This window comes from Mustela erminea, chromosome 8 (genome assembly GCF_009829155.1).
Source record: "Mustela erminea isolate mMusErm1 chromosome 8, mMusErm1.Pri, whole genome shotgun sequence".
Taxonomy (NCBI): domain Eukaryota; kingdom Metazoa; phylum Chordata; class Mammalia; order Carnivora; family Mustelidae; genus Mustela; species Mustela erminea.
Window position 1 is genome coordinate 71,007,926 of NC_045621.1, and position 19,368 is coordinate 71,027,293.

The following is a 19,368-nucleotide window of genomic DNA, read 5'->3' on the forward strand; positions in this document are numbered from 1 at the left end:
TTTTTTAGAATTTTCAGAACAATTTTTATGTGTTTATTTTTCATTAAAAAGTATGGAAGGGCACCTGGGTGGCTTACTCGGTTGAGCGTCCAACTCTTGGATTTCAGCTCAGGTCAGGATCTCAGTGTTCTGAGACTGAGCCCCTCATTGGGTTCCATGTTCAGCAGGGAGTCTGCTTGATTCTCTCTCTCTCCCATCTCCCTCTGCCCCTCCCCCCTTCTCTCTCAAATACTAAGTAAATCTTTTTTAAAAAGTATGGAAAAAGTGTGCCCAGATTTTTGAAGTACTGTTGGTATTTTTAATGTGAACACACACTTTTAGATTAATCTAGGGAGAACTGATCTCAAAATAATACTAAATCTTCCCATCTAAGAATAGGATCTGTCTCTTAATTATATCTCAGTAAATAATTCTTTCAGTATAGAATTCTATTAAGTGAATAACCATCAATATTCAAATATCTATCAACATTGCAAAAGTGATGGCTTGCAAAATGATTTCTTACCTACCAAAACCTCTTAGTAAATATTCTCTTTGAGTAAATAACAAAGAGATGTTCACAGATACCTTCTCCTTTAAGAGCCAACTTTGGTTGATGACAGATACTTTGTATTCTTATTAGAGTGCCATGAAAGAAATGTTTAACTTTCCTCAAAAGGTTTGTCAAATTATACCTGTCAACTCTTCTAGATGGATTGAGAAAATATATTTTGCCAGTTAGTTCTGAGGGGGGCAGAAAGGAGACATTGAAAGCTGTGTAAGATCAAAGCCCTATCCTCAAATGGCCTTCAATTCAAGTAGGAAAACAAACAAACAAAAAGAAAACATAAAAAACAGGGATAAGACAACCTTCCTCAGTTTCTTTGTTGAACTTTTTCTTTCCCTAACTCCATTTAAAGAGGAATTTAGGAAAACAAACAAACAAAACAGAAGGAAAATATGGTTAAATGCTCTGGGAAGGTCAATGTTTTATGCCAATAAGCCTCTATAATGATCTTATAGAGAATGAAATTTCTAGGAAGTTACAATCTGTAAGAATAAAGTATCGCATGGAGCACTGGGTGTGGTGCAAAAACAATGAATACTGTTACACTGAATAGAAATAAAAAATAAAAAATAAAATTTAAAAAAAACCTGCTATAATTGGGGGGAAAAAAAAAAGAATAAAGTATCCAGGAGTAAAGTCTAAGACTGCTTGTAGAGTTAGGTTAAGAGACAAAGCTTAATGGCTGTTCACTCTTAGAAAATGAACCAATTCCCATAGTAATGCATACTTGCCAGCATAATCAAGAAATATAAAACTTAAACTATGATCCAAACCTTCCCTCACCATGGACCATAGCCTTAATGACTCTTATGAAATAGGTTCAGCGTTTAGATTATAATTTATTTCAGTAATAGTTGAAATATATTGAAATAGTTGAAATATATTTCAATATATTGAAATATACTAAAATAGTTGATCAGAGATGTAAGTTAATTATTGAATCTGAAAGGCAAAAAAATAATAGGTTGGAATCATACCAAGTTCCTCCATATGAAGGAAAGAAGATATAGTAAAAATCAAAGTACCTTATAAAGAATATTGATATTGTATAACAAAAGATAACTTGAAGATAGTTATGATTACATAATATACGCTCAGTACTGAATCTATGACTTCTCTGTCCAGTAAAAGCATTTGGGAAATCTGGAATGCAGAAATAACAGTCACTTTTTGCAGTTATCAGGTAGATTTCTAAGCTTTATTAATCAGCATTGACAGTGTTAAGTAAAACACTACATTTTACTGCTCTTTCCGCTTCCATTTCTTTAAGTAAACCCTGGTCTAGACCACAAAATTTTTGTTTCCAAAGAAAAAAGTCCAGAAATAAGCTAAGGCTACAGATCACACAAAAGAAAATGTCCTGTGGTAAGTCTTCTTTCTACATACCACAACATCTACTTTCTCATTGTTGTATTTTATTTCATGCTGTTTTGATTGTCATCAATCAGGAGGACAATTCTATTCTTTGTTTGATGACTGGCCTGTGCTTCCAAAAGTGAAGAGCTCAGTGAAACAGAAGCTGCAGCAGTTGAGAACCAGGTCACAAATGTGAATGAGACAAAGTGAGAAATGGCTCTGAAGCTTAACAAATCAAGAAATACTAGATGCTGGCGATGCAGAACAGGGAGGACACAGTAAGGCTAAAAGAGCCTCATACTCAAAATAGGAGAAAGATCCAACTGAAGAAATAATAAACATTTTTTTTAAAGATTTTTATTTATTTATTTGACAGAGAGAGATCACAAGTAGGCGGAGAGGCAGGCTGAGAGAAAGGAAGGGAAGCAGGCTCCCCACTGAGCAGAGAGCCCAATGCGGGGCTTGATCCCAGGACCCCGGAATCATGACCTGAGCCGAAGGCAGAGAGGCTTAACCCACTGAGCCACCCAGGTACCCCTGAAGAAATAATAAACATTTTTAAAGAAATTGATGTGTATGTATGTGTATATAAATATTTGCTATTTGTAGGAAGGACTCTAGGTCCAAAAACTCCCTTTACTAAGGGAATGTTGATATATGTATATTTGCAAAGAAAGAAAAAATAAAGAACAATGTCTTACCTTAAAAAAAAAAAAAGAAAGAAAGAAATTGTGTTTTTCTACTTTTAAAAACAATTAGTATATGATTTACTTGCCCAAAAGTCTTCTGCAGCATACCAGATCCAGTAGATCAGTTTGTGAAAAGCCATTAGAATTAGCCCAGTAAAGTTCCCTGTAAGACATTCTTTTGCAACTAGATAAAAATATTTCATAATCAAAAAATCAATTTTGGGGTCACCTCGGTGACTCAGTGGGTTAAAGCCTCTGCCTTCAGCTCAGGTTATGGTCTCAGGGTCCTGGGATGGAGCCCCACATCAAGCTCTCTGCTCAGCAGGGAACCTGCTTCCTCCTCTCTCTCTCTCTGCCTGCCTCTCTGACGACTTACAATCTCTGTCTATCAAATAAATAAATAAAATATTTTTTAAAAAGTCAATTTTGATATGGAAATGGAGGTCAATTGAGGTTTTTTCTAAGTTTTTAAGGATGCTTCAGTCAAGTAAATATCACATTTATTCCCTTTCTAAATTTTTCTCCCCTCTTTTTATAAAACACTAGAAATGAACAAGGAAAAGGAGCTCAGCATTATAAAATCTACTGTTACACCTGGGATAAGGTGCATTCCAAAAAACTCCAAAAGAGAAAGCAAACGGCAGAGATTTTATTTGGTAATATGCATGCACTCAATTTTTGGCTCTTTTATCTATATACAAAGCTAAAATTTTGTGATCTCCAGTTCCAATTTGAAAATATGCCCTGTACTAAAGATTAAGCAAATGAAATTTTTTTTTACTACAGCAGTCTCTAAGAAAGATCAGACACCTGCCAAATATCAAATCAAAAAAACCTGAATATCACCCAATTCCTTCTTTTCCCTTACCTTCCATCTCCTCACACCAAGTTGTCTCACTTGTATTTCTGAAATACTGGCATCTCTTTCACCTCCACTGCTACTGGGATGTGAAATCCATCTTTACCTTTAAACTCCTGTAGCAGCCTCCTAGCTGATCTCCCTGTTTCTGCCCCGTCCTCCTCTACTCAGTCTCCACAGGCAGCACACACGATCCTCTTAACTTAAATCGCATCATGCCATTCTTCCACCAAAACCATTACAAGCTTCCCATTTCACCCAAAATGAAATACAAACTCCTAGGCCATGACTCTCCCATGATCCAGATACTCTGATTCTGCAAGCACACCTCCTTTCACTCTCTCTCCATCACACATTCCATATACACTGATCTTTCTGACTCTCAGATTAGTCATGCTCTCTCCTACCTCATGCAGAGCCTTTGTATTTTCGTTTTCTCTTCCTATAAAGACCTTCCCTCAACTCTTGGATTTTTGTTTTAGTTTTTGTTTTTAGGATTTGAAGAACACATTGATGTAAAAAATTCAAACAATACCAAAAAACCATATGGAAAGAAACAACTACTAAGAATGACTACCCAAAGAGAATTTCCATTAATACTTTGAGGATAATCTGTTCTTACATCTCTCTATGGATTCATATGCTATTATATACTGTATATATAAATAATCTTCCATAAATTCCAACTCTTTCCAAGCTGGTTCTTTCTCATACATTAGTTCTCAACTCAAATACCACCTTCTCAAAAGAGGGACTGTTCCTCTCTATATCACCCTGTTTATTTTCTTCACTGCACTTCTTTGTTCACTTGTCTCTCATTTTTTATCTGTTCAATCCCCCATAGAATGTAAGCTCCATGAAGGCAGAGATCTTGTCACTAATTTCTCAATCACGAAGGTCTAGCCCAAGACTGAACACACCGCAGGTGCCCAATATTTACCGAATGAACAGATGGTGGCTCTGTTTAACATTAATAAGCTGCCAAATCCTAAATTAATATCTCCCATTCAAATTTATCTCCTGAGCTTCATACTCATACTTAGTCATTCTACTTGTCTAAATAGAAACAGGTATTTTAGTCTCAGTGAGCAAACCTGTTCTTCATCATAGGAGTCCCTATTTAGATGGTATTCCCTATTTAGACAAATGACACTACCATCAAACAAATTTCCCAAGCCATACATTTAAATTCTATCCTTGATGCAATTATTCCCCCTCACCTCACACCCACTGAATCAAGAACCTCTCCATACTATCTCAATTGTACCTCCTAAGACTTCAATACTCATTCAAGTCTCATTCAGCCCATCTGCTTCTCTTCCACTCTCCTGCCTCCACTCAATAGCAAATCACTGTCACTCATTTTTCCCCAGACAACTGTAATAACCTAACTTGCTGCTTTAGAACCATTCTTATTCCCCTCTAATTTATTCTCCATGGTGTAGCCTCAGTATTTTCAAAATAACAGTATGATCACATCATATTCCTTCATTAAAAACTTCAATGGTTGGGACGCCTGGGTGGCTCAGTTGGTTGAGCAGCTGCCTTCGGCTCAGGTCATGATCACAGTGGGACTCCTGGGATGGAGTCCCACATCGGGCTCCTCACTGGGCAGGGAGCCTGCTTCTCCCTCTGCCTCTGCCTGCCATTCTGTCTGCCTGTGCTCGCTCTCTTTCCCTCTCTCTCTCTGACAAATAAATAAAATCTTAAAAAAAAAAAAAAACTTCAATGGCTTCCCATTACTCTTAGATTAAGTCTTAAAATCCTTATCATGCATTATAAGGCCCACAAGAAATACTCGTTGCCTAACCACCCAGACTTTCCCTATAAACCAGTCTTTGGCCTTCTTTCAATTCTTTAAACCTACCATTCTCTATTCCCCCTCATGGCTTTCATATATGCTGTTCCTTCCACCTAAAGGATTATCCACCAAGTCACACCACCCTTGCAACACATAATCATCCTTTGGGTCTCAAACTCAAAGGCCACTTCCTCAGGGAGGCTATGGTAGGCATAAATCTAAAGCTATCTCTCTTCCTCCCCAAGATTTCCATCCTCTGTTATACAATCAAATAGTAATCTAGGTATTGCTGTGAAAGGACTTCCCAAATATAATTAAGTATTACTCAGCTGATTCTAAGCAAGAGAGATTATCCTGGATTATCCTGATGGGTCTAATATAATCAGTTAAACCCTGAAAGGCAGAGCTTTCTCTGGGCTGAGGGCAGAATTGGAAGTCAGAGAGATGCGGCACAAGTCAGCAAGCAACCTGACTAAACCTGGAAGATTCTCCCCCTAAAAGATTCCATGTAAGATCCCAGTCCAACTGACTGAGTACCTTGATTTAGGCCTGCAAGACTTTTAGCAGAGACCCTAGTCAAGCCACCTGGACTTCTGATCTACACAAGCTGTGATACAACAGATGGGTGTGCTCTAAGCGGCTAAACTTGTGGGAACAATAGAAAATGAATACAAAGACTTCCCTGACCCCCACCTCCACCACAGATAGTGTTAGAGCCTCTGTTAAGTGTTCCCATAGCATGTGACACTTCTCTTTCATAATATGCATCATACTTACTACTTAATTTAATGTACGCTGCCTAAGATCTACATTCAGAGATTTTGTCTTTGTATACCATACACCATTATATTCCCACACCTACAAAACTGCTACTTATAAATGTTTATAGAGTGAATGAACCAATTTCTTATTCATCTGTCTCTCCACAGTCTCAAACATGACACACCTTCGGTAAAATGCTATATTATAAAATATTGCTATAAGGGTCAGTTGCTTTATAGCAGTGACTGAAAAGAGAGGAAAAGAGAATGGATGATTGTAATATATTCAGAATCACTGGGGCAGTTTTTTGTTTGTTTTGTTTGTTTGTTTTACAAACCTTCTCTCACTTACAACTACCCACAATCTGAAATGCCCACTCCTTGCCCTATACCCCTGGGTGGGGGTAAGGGGGGTGGGGGGGGTGGCACATGACCATCTTTAGAGAATTACAAAAGATTCCCATATAGAGCCATTATTACTAAAGTCACTGAGTCATATTCCTCACTCAGTCATATTCCTACAATTCAATTCCTGAATTGTAAATTAAGGTTTAACACACAAAGTTGGTTTACTTTTTTAAAGAAATGCTTTGCAAAAGGAAAAAAAGCAAATTTACTCAATCTGAAACATTACTATTTCACAATAACGAGATACTGAATACATTTTAACCGGTCAAAAAGAGGAAAGTCAACTGAAAGAACAATTTACTTACATCAATGGAAAAGCAAAAAATGGAAGTGTCATGGCAAGTCTTGCTGTAAATTCATCAGGAAGATACCACAAATATACAATTAAACATGTAAACAGATAAAGAATTGAAGAGTAGAGAATTAATCTTCCAACCCATAATTTTTGTAATCTCTGATTTTTTTCCCTAAATTCTTCCAATGCTTGAATTTCCTGTTAAGAGAAATTGTTTTATATTATTGAATTGAATCTCAAATTTCATAAAGAAATCAAAATAGTAACAAAAAATTTTTAAATGATCGATTATTTATGAAGAACTCTGAAAAGTCAATGAAATATATCTTAATATTTTTAAAAAGAACATAATATGAAAAAGAAAATTAGAAATAAAATTAAAAACATATGAAAATGCTTATTCTGACAAGTCACTATTTTATTTTATTTTAGTTTTTAAAGATTTTATTTATTTATTTGGCAGAGAGAGAGAGAACACAGCAGAGGGAGTTGGGGAGGGAGAAGCAGGCTTCCCACCAAGCAGGGAGCCTGATGTGGGGCTCAATCCCTGGGACCATGACCCGAGCCGCAGGCAGATGCTTAAGGACTGAGCCACTCAGGCGCCCCAACAAATCACTATTTCAAATGCAAAATTAAGGGATGCCTGAGTGGCTCAGTAGGTTAAGCATCTGCCTTCAGCTCAGGCCATAATCCTAGGGTCCTGGGATCGAGCCCCACGTCAGGATCATTGTTCAGCAGGGAGGCTGCCACCCGCCCTGCTTATGCTCACTCTCTCATTTTCTTTCTCTCTGACAAATAAATAAAATCTTTAAAAATAAATTTTAAAAAAATTAAGATACTATTTTTGACCTACCAAATTAGCAAAGATCAAGCATGGAATTGACACCAATAAATAGTACTTCTTAAACTAAATAATAATTCTCGCTGTACAAGGTCTAAAAAAATGGCTAGAAATTAATCAATTAATTTTAAAAATCTGGCTACAAAAAGAAAGAGTTAATAAAAATGAAAACACTGACCCATACTAGAGTCTTTCAATCTATTTATTCACCACTCTTGATATTCCTAAGCAACAGGCACTTTTGATAATGAAGTTTATGAAGTTTTTGGACTGATAAAACTATTGCAGACTATTTTATAATCTACTTCATCCCATCTGCAACATTGTTTTACACCATTCTATACATCTAATCTAATTTCATACTAACAGGTTCTAGTGATACAGACTTCTTAAGTCCCTGAGAGATTTCTGATTTTTTTTTTTAGATATAACATTAAAGTTCTCAGGCTAACTCTATATCTCTAAATTCCCAAGCCAGATCCAGTCTCCAAAATAATATACTTATACTAAAATAATATTTATGCAATACCCAAGATGAATTAAAACACCCCAGAGCCAAAAATCATACCTTATCTATATTTTCCAGAACTTCTACAGTTGAAGGTTTTGTCTGTTATAAAAACAGATATAAGACATTAAAATTTGTTACTGCAAACTTAGAAACACTTTGACTTATAAAATCATAAAAGAACATTTAATTCAAAATAAGTTTTTTCAAATCTCAAGTAATATGTATTCTTGTTTATTAATGAGATTTAGATTTAAATAAAATTATAATTATAAACAGAACTACATACGGTTACAGAAGTAAGCATTTTCCTACTTGGGTTTTTAGTCCTAAAGGTGCTTTCAACTCCAACAGCTCAATTTCTACCATTCTTTTTTTTTTTTTTAATTTCTACCATTCCTAATCCCAATAGAACATGCTTTTATAGAGAAAGTTTTCCTCCAAGAAAAATTTATTCAAAAGAAATCATATATTTAAAAGCTCAAGACTAAAGATGGTCTGATCTACTATTGCTAAAAGTTCACTTAGGACTCTGAAAGTCAAAATCAACAGTTTACCTTCATTCTGAATTCCTAAAGTATTTTTCTGAAGATCAGATTTTTAAAAGACATCTAAGAATACTTCATTATAGCAGTTTGCTAAAAGTATTTTTTATGCACCCACAATAAAAACCAGCCAAAATATCTCATACAAAATGTCTCATACAATACCAATTATATACTCAATAACATAAGAGGGCAGTGGATATCAATTCATTATAGTTCCCATAAGAGTTTTTAACATTAGGTTGAACCATATGAAATTGCTTTTTATGTAAGTCAAAACAGTTGAATATTGGTGATTTCATATGGTTCAACCTAACAAAGACAAAGGAAAGGTAGACAAATTTGCTCCTCAAGCAGAACTGTAATAGAGTTTTAAAGGGAGGAGCAGAGAGTCAACAGAATATCAATCCAAAACAAAGCATTTCCATAACAGTCCAAAAATTAGTCTACCAAGTATTGCAAGACTCCTTATGGTAAAAAGGAGTTAAAAATAAGCAAAGTAATTTCTCTGAGACTACACTATCCTCTCTCATATTAGAAAAGAACATTTATTAATATATTTTATATTTTATAGCACTAAATAGGAGATACTTCCTCTAAAGCCTTAACCAATAAAATCAAACTGCATTTCAAATTTTCTTTAAGCTTTAACTCCTAAAAGTATACTTAGTATGACTTCAGCAAATACATAATAAAAGATATAGCCCATAAAAACATTAAGTGTTACACAGCATACAACTATAATTTCAAATAGTTCAACAATAACAGTAATTTCAACTATTTTTCAAGTAAGGTTGAAATGTAGGCAATATAAGAAGAAAACAAGAAAATACAACCATTTGCATGTGAATGCATAAATAAATTAAAATAATCCACAAGTCAAAGTGAAATAATCATGTTAAACAGTCATTAAGATACCTATATAGCAAGTAGAACTATTAAAGTCCAAATATACAACTAATTCATCAGAGAAGAAAATTAAATAGAATTAGGGGTAATATCAAGCTCTACTCAAGGCTATAGCACAAAGGAGACTTTACAAGTAGGTTTATATGACACTTTATATTAGACTAAGAATTGGATGTAAAGAAAACTTACCCTCCATCGAGAAAATAATCCACCCATCTTTTATGTGTAGAAGATGAGCACAGTGATAAATATCATCAATTGTCCAAAGGAATTCACAACTATAAATAAAGCAAGTATTTAAAAAATTTAAGTTAAACACACACTATACCCACTCTAAAATTTAGATGTTGCGATACTGCCTAAAAATACTATACAATATTAATTTCTTTGAACTCCGTTTATGTGGAAGTTCAGTTCAGATAGTCTTGGGATAAAATCTACCCTTCAAGAAATCCCTTCTTGCATGCCAGGACACATTTAAAAGTGAAAATATAGCTGAAAAGGCTTTTAAAAAGGCAAGGCATTTTAGGAGTGTATATTCATACCACTTTGCAACTTGCTGTTCCTTAAAGTAAGTCCCCTCGTGAGTGGGAAAAATAAATAAAATAGGCCCCTAATGTTCTAAGAAAAGTTTTACCATACTACTTTCATTCTACATTCTTAGATACAACGTTTCCATCATTCAGCTGTCTCCCAACTAAACTAGTTATTCAGAATTAGGGGTATCTTACAATGTTTAGAATAATGTTATTTTACAAGTAATAACACAAAGCCCATGGATTCTGACTAAGAAAATAAAGGTTACAAGACTACTAGTGAGCTTGAGCAAATCATTTAATGCTTTTTGAGCTTTAATTTTCTTTTCTGTAAATTAGACTTAATATACCAGCACTTCACAGGATAGCCTTCATTATTACCATTTTACAGATAAGAAAATTAAGTGAAAAGACATTCAGTGATTGGCTCAGAAGTAACAGGATTCAAAGCTACTATCTTCAGGGACACCTGGGGGGCTCAGTGGGTTGAGCATCCAACTTTCTATTTCAGCCAGGGCATGATCTCAGGGTGTGAGATGGAGCTCTGAGTTGGGCTCTGTGCTGGTTATGGAGCCTGCCTGGGATTCTGTCTCTTCCTCTCCCTCTGTCATTCTCTCTCTAATTTAAAAAAAAAAAAAAGGAGACAAACAAAAACCACACAAACTACCCTATCTTCAGACTTCCAGTCTGTTCAATACTGATCCAATACTCAAACATTTCTCTCTGAAATTGTGTCTAAGTTGGGGCAGCTGAGTGGTTCAGTTGGTTAGGTGTCTGCCTTCAGCTCAGGTCATAATCCCAGAGTCCTGGGATTGAGGCCCACGTTGGGCTTCCTGCTCTGTGGGACCCTGCTTCTCCCTCTCCCTGCCACTCCCCCTACTTGTACTCTCTCTCTGTGTCAAATAAATAAATAAAATCTTAAAAAAAAAATTGTGTTTAAGTCTCTAAAGCCAGTTGACCTTCATGTGAGCTAGCTATGTATCTATGTCCTTCTTATAATTATTTTTCTATGACTCTGAAATGTATTACAATATTACCATGTGGATGAAAATGTATCAGCCATCTTAGATTCTAAATCAACTTAGCAGCCCAAAATTATGGATCTTTTTTATTCTTTTATATAGAAATAGTGAAAGTATACTTTCAAATTTACATATTTTTACTAGAAATAGTTAGATACTCTCAGTGTATAAAACTACTTCATTCCACACACAAAAGAAGTTACGCCATAATTCTCAGGTTTTTTAAGACCATTAATGTAATAAAAAATGATGCCAGTACTAAGGAAATACATTCACTCTGCAACACTCTTTACAGATTAGAATTAGCATAAGGCATACCAATCTTGGACTTTCTTGGTTAGAGAAATAACAAAGATCCTAATTACAAATACTTCCACTTTACAAAGTGATTTCTAGGACCAGAAATAGCTATGAACTGTCCTAAAAAGTTTTGGTGTTTATAAACGAATGTTACAAGTCACATTTAAATTGCAACCTAAGATCTATTAATCCTTCAATATTAACTCAGTATTCAAATTTCTAAAATGCGGTGGTAGGAAATCCAGAAACTTTAATGAATAGAAGTATAAATCTCTCAGTTGAAACATTAAATATATCTTAAAACCTTCTTAAGATGCTAAAAATACTCACCAAGAAAGGTGACTGGTTTGGAGGCGATTTATATGAACCATTGAACTTGGTACTTTAAAAGTATATAGTGTTTGGGAACTAACTGTATGGTAACTAGCACAGTGTTTTATATATAACTGACCTACACATTTTGGTTTGTAACAGTTATATGCCTCCGAGTTAAGTTTATACATATTAAAAATTGGAATTTTTAATATTTAAAGGTAATAACAGGGGTGCCTGGCTGGTTTAGTCGATAGAGCATGGGACTCTTGATCTTGGGGTCATGGGTTCAAGCCCCATGTTGGGGGTATAGTTCACTAAAAAATAAATAAATAAATAATTTTTTAAAACAACATTTAAAAAAAGTAATGACAACAGTAAAGATACCAGTTAAATATTTGATAAATACTTTATCTCTGGTATGCCCTAAAACAAATGCTTTACATGAATTTTATTATTTAGATACCATTATCATCCCATTTTATAAATGTCAGAAACTGAGGCTAGGGAAATGAAGAAATTTGCTTCCAAAAATACTAAGTAGCATAGCCAGACACAGGATTTTAGTTGTGGCTTTTTATGAAGCAAATAGTTATTCTCAATAACATAAAATCAAAATTAAAGTTTGCTTTGTATAAATTAGATTGGAATATTTATATATCAAATACATGAAAGCACCTCTGACATTCTCAAATCGCTGGTAAACAAAGCTACTGAAGTGGAAAGTAAGTTATAAACACAAGAGACAGTGTTGGTACAGTGTATCATGTGGCCCAACTCCTCATTTGATTAAATCTGAATGCTTAAATCTGCATGGAAGAAAAGCTAAATGATTTGCCAAATCATTTTGGCAGCTAGCACCTGCAAGGGGCAGAATTGGTACTGAAAGTCTGCAAGTACTGCCTTTACTTGTTTACTGCACATCACTTTTTAAGTGTAATATGAAATATTGCATAATATTGCAATTAATACCAACCTTGACATCAATTATTTGCTTGGAGAATTGTTTTGAAGTTAATGACTCAAACTATGGCTTAGTCTTTAAGATCCCTGAAGCAGAGTATTATGCTTTAAGATTTGTCCTCTAAAACAACATTAGGGTAAATAGTCATTAAATGCCTATCCATGCTTTCAGGATCATAATCAAAGAATGAGTTAACCTTCATTGTTCCAGCAATTTTCCTAAAATTCCAAATTCCTGTATTTATTAAAGAAGCTGATTTGCTATAATACTCATGTAATGGTAGTACTTTCCAACAGATATGAAACATAACACTCAGTCTTTCTATATAGCTTTAATTTCATACCTCTTCTATTTTCAAACACTTTTTCCCTCCTTGCCACACGAACATCTTACCTCCAATTCCTGTGGCCCATTACTTACTATGAAACCTTGGGCAAATAAGTTACTTAACCTCTCAGTTACTCAGTATCTTCAGGAAAAGAGGGATAGTTAAGGACACTCTTAAATTTTGAAACGCTGAAATGATGACATAATGCATTTGAAAGTATTTACAGCAGTGCCCAACATATAACTAATTTCTCAAAACAAATTGTTTTTACTGCTGTGGTCATTGCCTTTTCCTAGTCCATCTCTTCCAACACACGCAAGATATATGGGAAGCAAATAACTAGCATTTCTTTCTGAAGCATAAATCAATGTTTGCCCTTGAGTGGACAGATTGCTCAGTCTCAAATGGCTTATCCCCAAGAACTCTTCCACGAATATGTAGTCTCTTTTCACTCTGATATCACAATGGCATCTGACATGACCTTAAGAGCTGGATACATCTAATGTGTTTTTCAATAAATAATAATACCCACTATATTATTTCAATGTGTCCTACTAACTGATATTCACACTCAGGTTTGGGCATCAGAATTTAAAACCTTGGGTCATGTTGTTCTTAAATTTTCAGCTCACTTCAAATCATATTAAAATAATGGAGGGGCACCTGGATAGCACAGTTGGTTGAGCGTCTGACTCTTGGTTTGGCTGGGGTTGTGATCTCAAGGTCGTGGGGCTCTGTGAAAGGTGCAGAGTCTGCTTAAGATTCTCTCTCCCTCTGCTCCTCAACTCCCCTGCCACACCCCACTCTCTCTCTAAAATAAATAAGTCTTTATAAGAAATAAAATAATGGAGTAAAAAGGGTCTGAATCAAAATATGGCTCAGATGCATACTAACAATGTGATCTGAGGTAAATTAAACTCTCTAACCTCAGTTTCTACATTTACATAGTGGCGAAAATATCTACACTTCACAGAACTGTTGTGTGAATAAAATGAAATTAAATATCACTTGGAACAGTGTCCAACAAGTAGTGAGCACATAATAAATCTTAGCCATTATTATCATTATTTATCAGGAAGCACATGTAGTACAGACAATACTCCTCACACAGAACCTTTCTAACTTCTTATAAAGTACCTACTTGGGGGACATCTGGGTGGCTCAGTCATTAAGTGTCTGCCTTCAGCTCAGGTCATGATCCCAGAGGCCTGGGATCCAGCCCCACCTCAGGCTCCCTGCTCAGCCAGAAGCCTGCTTCTCCCTCTCTCACTCCCCCTGCCTGCGTTCCCTCTCTCTCTGTCAAATAAATAAAATCTTAAAAAAAAAAAAAAAGGTACCTATTTTCATAATTTTAAAATTGGAAAAATAAATTAGTTTGTATTTTAATGGAAATTGTATTCATGTGCTCTAGTATATAAAAAATATATATACTCTGCATATTCTTCCATTAAAACAGCAAAGAAAGTTAACTTTTATGTTTATCAAGTTCCAAACCTAAGTGCAAAGTACTCAGTCACCATCAACAGTACCTCTCTATTGTACTATTCAAGATTAAAAGTGATTTGTTCTAGAACTCTTTCAATTATTCTAACTGAAAAAGCAATTCTAAAATGTCCTAAATCACCATATTTATTGATCAAAAATAAAATTACTGAAAAGAAGTACACCTCTAAAAGCACTTTTATTATACGCTGATTTACCATGGTCTTCATGGTAAGTTGATGTCCATTCTGAACTAAACACTACCAAAAAATGCCTATTTAAGTAGAAAGATCTGGATATTAAATCATGTCTGGTTGATAGCCATATAACTTCTTAGATTCTCTATCAAGTTAAAAATATATAAACACCGTAAATTTTTTAAGAGCGGTGAGCTAATCTTAACAGGTGACAGAGAAACTTAACATTCTAATTTTAAATGCACTCTTGTTTTTAAAAACGTGTTCAAAATCAACTTCCTCCTGAAATGGAACTATGGGGGCTGCTGAGAACAAGAGATTATCGCTCCCTGCCATTCCCTGCCAGTTTGAACACATGCCTGAAGCCAAGCTTACTCACATGCACACACACTGCTGTTGAACAGGGTCAGTTATATTCATGGTGACACCCAGGCCAAAGAGATAGGAGAAAACAATTGACATAAACCAGACGCCAACTGGGAAAAGCGGAACATGGAAAACTCCGTGAGTCACGGGTTTTACTACCATGAGGTCACCATCAGCAAAACTGAGTTCACTAATACCAACTCTCTCAATCGTCATACACAATATTAAAGAATTAAACTATTCTTTAAAGATTTTTATTTTTAAGTAATCTCTACATCCAATGCGGCCCGAACTCACAACCCCCACCCCCACCCCCCATCAAGAGTCCCATACTCCACCAACCGAGCCAGCCATCAATTCAACTACAGATGTCGTTCAGATCTGCTCTTCTCCTCGGGACGTGCCTGTGGCACCTACGCAACCTCGCCCTTTCCTCCACCCCTTACACCGCCCACCTTCCCTCAAATAAGGACAGCGGCAGCAGACAGGCTTCTCTAAGCACCTCGTAGTCCACGCCCACATGCCTGGGCCGAGCAGCATGACACTGACAGTTTTCCGTCTCTCCCGACCCGTCCAATTCGTGGCGCCTCCGCACAACTCAGACAAAAAGAGATGGACAAAATACTCCAAGCGACAGCTTAGCGTTGAACCTTCTGACCCTTCGTCTCGACATAGGTGGGCCAAAGAGCCGATGCTCAGCTCAACCTATTCACCCCGCGGTCTCTCTGACAACAAGGCTGGGAAACTACCTTCCCGTTGCGGGAGGTGGGGGCGGGTGGTGGCCAAAAGGGTTCTCTATTACTCCAGAGTCACCCCTGGCACTTTGCTGGGAAATCAAGGGGAGCAGGAGGCGACGTTGGTCAGCGCGCAGCCCGGCGGGAGTCGCACTAGCAGCCGCCGCAGAGCTCTCAGGCCACTCGGAATGGGGCGGGGGCGCCCGGGAGAGGCAAGCAGGGAAACCGGAGCTATCTCCCCGAGAAGAGCCCAGCGCGCTTCCCCCCTGCCAAGCCCTCCCAACTGCCCTCATTTTGAACGTTTTACCTGCAAGAAGCGGGCAAAGCCCGGCGCTTGCGTCCACGTCTGCCAGCTTCGGCGGCCACCGCGCAGCCTGCCTCCAAAGCAGGCAGCAGCCGCCACCGACAGAGCGATGGGCCCGGCCAACTCCTTCCCATCAAACCCCGCGCTCCCGCCGCGGGCCAATCGGCGCCACGGCCGGCGCGCGCCGCTCCCCGGTCACGTGACGGTGACCAGGGCGGGCAGTTGGGGCGGGCCAGTCGGGCGGTTGGCCGGAGGGCGCTTGTCCCTCAGGCTTCCGCGGCTAAGTAGGGTGCTCATCGTGGCGTCTCGGGGGTGTATACTGCCATTTATTATGAGTCTTACCGCAACTGTTACTTCTTTTCCTCTGCCTCCTCTTATTCTTTGCAAGCCTGTTCTCCCAGCTCTCACTGGAGAAAGACAACCCCGAAACCGATCCTGGTGGTCCTAGACCGCGGGGAGAGAGACGAGTGGGGTTGAGGGTGGAGATGGGTGCGTCTGGCAAGGACTCCTCCTTAAAGGATCCCACGATCCGCGGTCATGCAGCCGGCCGCAGAGCAAGTTGATAAAACCACACAGCTTAGAAGAGGCCGGTTCCCAAACAAAACGATGGAGAAAATTCAGCCTAGACTCCAGAAGTGCTTGAGGCTTTCATCACTCGTGGACGTCAAAAAGGGTCATTTGATGACAGGACGCTTACCTCACCCGTGTGTGGTAAGCTTCAAATGCCAGATGATGATGATATCAAGCCCTTAGATAACATAAGCCGAGTTTTCTATCGTTAAACTCTGAACTCAAAAGGTCGTGATACGTGGGCCCACGAATAAACCACCCAGGCTGCATTCACTCCAGATTTGAAACATTGGCTAGAGAGCGTTCGATTTCCTAGTCACCTGGAAGTGAAAAGTCTAAATAACAAAAGATCTTGAACCACACAAGGTAAACAGTGAAGAAGGGTTGAAAAGCAAGCAAAAGCTTTGGTCATGGTTTACCTCTGGGACATGTTTTAACCCTTTGTGTCAACATTTTTCATGGGGTTTTTCTATTTTGTTTATTTACCTACATGTTTTTAAATTTTCCATAGTTTTTGAAGAGTGGCATTGTTTTCATGTGCTACATGTAAACTTTGGCAAAGCAACCAGGTAAGGTGAAGTAAGAAATTGAGCATAGGATTTTTTTTTTAAGATTTTATTTATTTATTTGACAGACAAAGATCACAAGTGGGGGGGGGGGGGGCGGGGAAGCAGGCTCCCTGCCGAGCAGAGAGCCCCATGTGGGGCTCCATCCCAGGACCCTGAAATCATGACCCCAGGCGAAGGCAGAGGCTTTAACCCACTGAGCCACCCGGGCACCCCTTTTTTTTTTTTTTTAAAGATTTAAGAAATTGAGCATAGGATCTGATTGGTAAGAATAATATACTGGAAGCTACCAGATAATTCACTGTGGAGTTGTTTATCCTCACTGCTAAATCTTTAGTTACAGCTTTGTAAGCTTGAAAGGATGAAGGGAAGAGGGGGGCCAAAGTTTACTTCTTGTGCACTCTGAGTCAGGTATTTTACAAATCTAGAAGAAAATAGGAAAACATTTCATCTATTTCAATATGAAAATTTAACCATTCATTTTTCATCCTTTGCTATTTCAAAGCATATTTTTAAAAGGCCTGTGCAGTTAATGCAAATATATCTCCTCACCTCAGGAGTATCCTTTTCTAAGAGAACAGGGAAGAAATATTTTCTACTTGCTAGTGATTTGTTCTCTAGTTTTAACTGAGCCATCATGGTCTGTTGTAAAGGGGGAAAGAAACAGGGTGGGGGAAACAAAGAAGAGCTAGCCAGGTGCCAGATATCCCAAAAACCTAATCCTGAGACAAAATTCCTAGTTAATTGCTCCAGAAGAGGAGAGACTAGGCCTGAGAAGGGGAGGGTGAGATGTATTGAATCAGTAGCACTTTAAATCAAACAACTTTTTAGGTATCATTTTTCAGATGGGGAAATTGAATAGAAATATGTATATTGTTGAAAGTAACACTATATGTCTGCCTCTTTTATATTAAACACTTTGTCAGGCAGTGAGGGAAGACCAAATATTGAGGACAAAATCCTGTGTTAAGTGTAAGGATGCAGAGATAAATAACAGAGCTGCCCTAAAACAGCTAACACTAGCGAGAGAAACCTTCAAGAAAACAAACCAAAAAATACAGGGTAAATAAGTACTATGATAGAGGCAAATGTTCAAGAGAGTGAAAAATGAGAAAGCAGCAGCAGCCAGAGAGGATATGGAAAACCAATGAAGGTGGTGCTTCAGCTGAGTCCAGATATTAAAGAATTATTCCCTACTAATCCTAAAACTGTCCTGGGATAGATTCTAAGAAAGTGAAATCAGGAAAACACCAGAAGGGTCACCCAGTGGCTCAGTCGTTAGTCGTAACACTATACTTCTGCGTCTGCCTTGGATTCAGGTCGTGGTCCCAGGGTCCCAGGATCTAGCCCTGCATCAGGCTCCCTGCTCAGCAGGAAGCCTGCTTCTCCCTCTCCCATTCCGCCTGCTTGTATTCCCACTCTTGCTGTGTCTCTGTCTGTTAAATAATAAATAAAATATTTTTTAAAAAGGAAAACACGAGAAGATGAGAAAGGAAACAAATTACTCTAGTTAAAGGAATGCTAAAAGGTCTAATTCAACAAATAAGTAAACCACACTTATTTAAAGGAATAAATGAAAATTACAAGACATATGTGCTATGAGAGCTTATAAGAGGGTCATTCATTAAACTGGTCAGAAACATTAGGGAAAAATTCCTTGAAGTCATACTGGATTGGAGATCTGAAGGATGAGATACTGAAAAAATGAAGAAAAGGAAACAGAGAACATCATGTCTAAAGACCTTTCGTCAGGGAAGAACACTGCAAGCCTGAGAGACTGAAAGCCCAATGCTGCTAGCACAGAGAACACAGAGAGTGTTACAGTATGAAACTAGATACCAGATCTTGCCGACCGTACTGAGACAGTTTGTCTTTTTCTTGAGAAACAGAGAAGGGAATTAACCTGAACAGATTTGTGTTTTGAAAAGCTCATTCCAACTGCAATGGGGGAATATGAACAGGGCCAATTAGGGTCTATGGGTGGTAGTTAGTGTTGGTGGTATTTCAAATGTTGGGGTGGGCACAAGGAGATAAAGACAAGTAGAGAAAATGGAACAATTTAGGAAGTAAAATAGAAGATTTGAAGATGGAATTAAATATGGTGGGTGATGTGGAAATATTGGGGTTAGGAAGAAAATTCTTGAGGGGCGCCTGGGTGACTCAGTGTC

At 37.6% G+C, this 19,368-nt stretch overlaps 1 protein-coding gene across 5 annotated transcripts in view; it reads right to left on the minus strand.

The window, feature by feature from the left end:
- Positions 1-16,689, minus strand: part of LNPK (lunapark, ER junction formation factor) — a 79,109-nt gene extending 62,420 nt beyond the window's left edge. For 2 of the 5 annotated variants that reach the window (XM_032356008.1, XM_032356011.1), the window contains exons 1-4: positions 16,068-16,210; positions 9,709-9,797; positions 8,126-8,167; positions 6,727-6,914 (exon numbers count right to left, since the gene is read on the minus strand). In XM_032356008.1, coding sequence (XP_032211899.1) covers positions 6,727-6,914; positions 8,126-8,167; positions 9,709-9,735 — 257 coding nt within the window. In that variant the 5' untranslated portion in view covers positions 9,736-9,797; positions 16,068-16,210. Of the gene's footprint in view, positions 1-6,726; positions 6,915-8,125; positions 8,168-8,596; positions 8,598-9,704; positions 9,798-16,067; positions 16,214-16,406 lie in introns of those variants that run through there. The other 3 variants (XM_032356013.1, XM_032356010.1, XM_032356012.1) reach the window with 3 other exon arrangements.
- Positions 16,690-19,368: the final 2,679 nt, after the last annotated feature.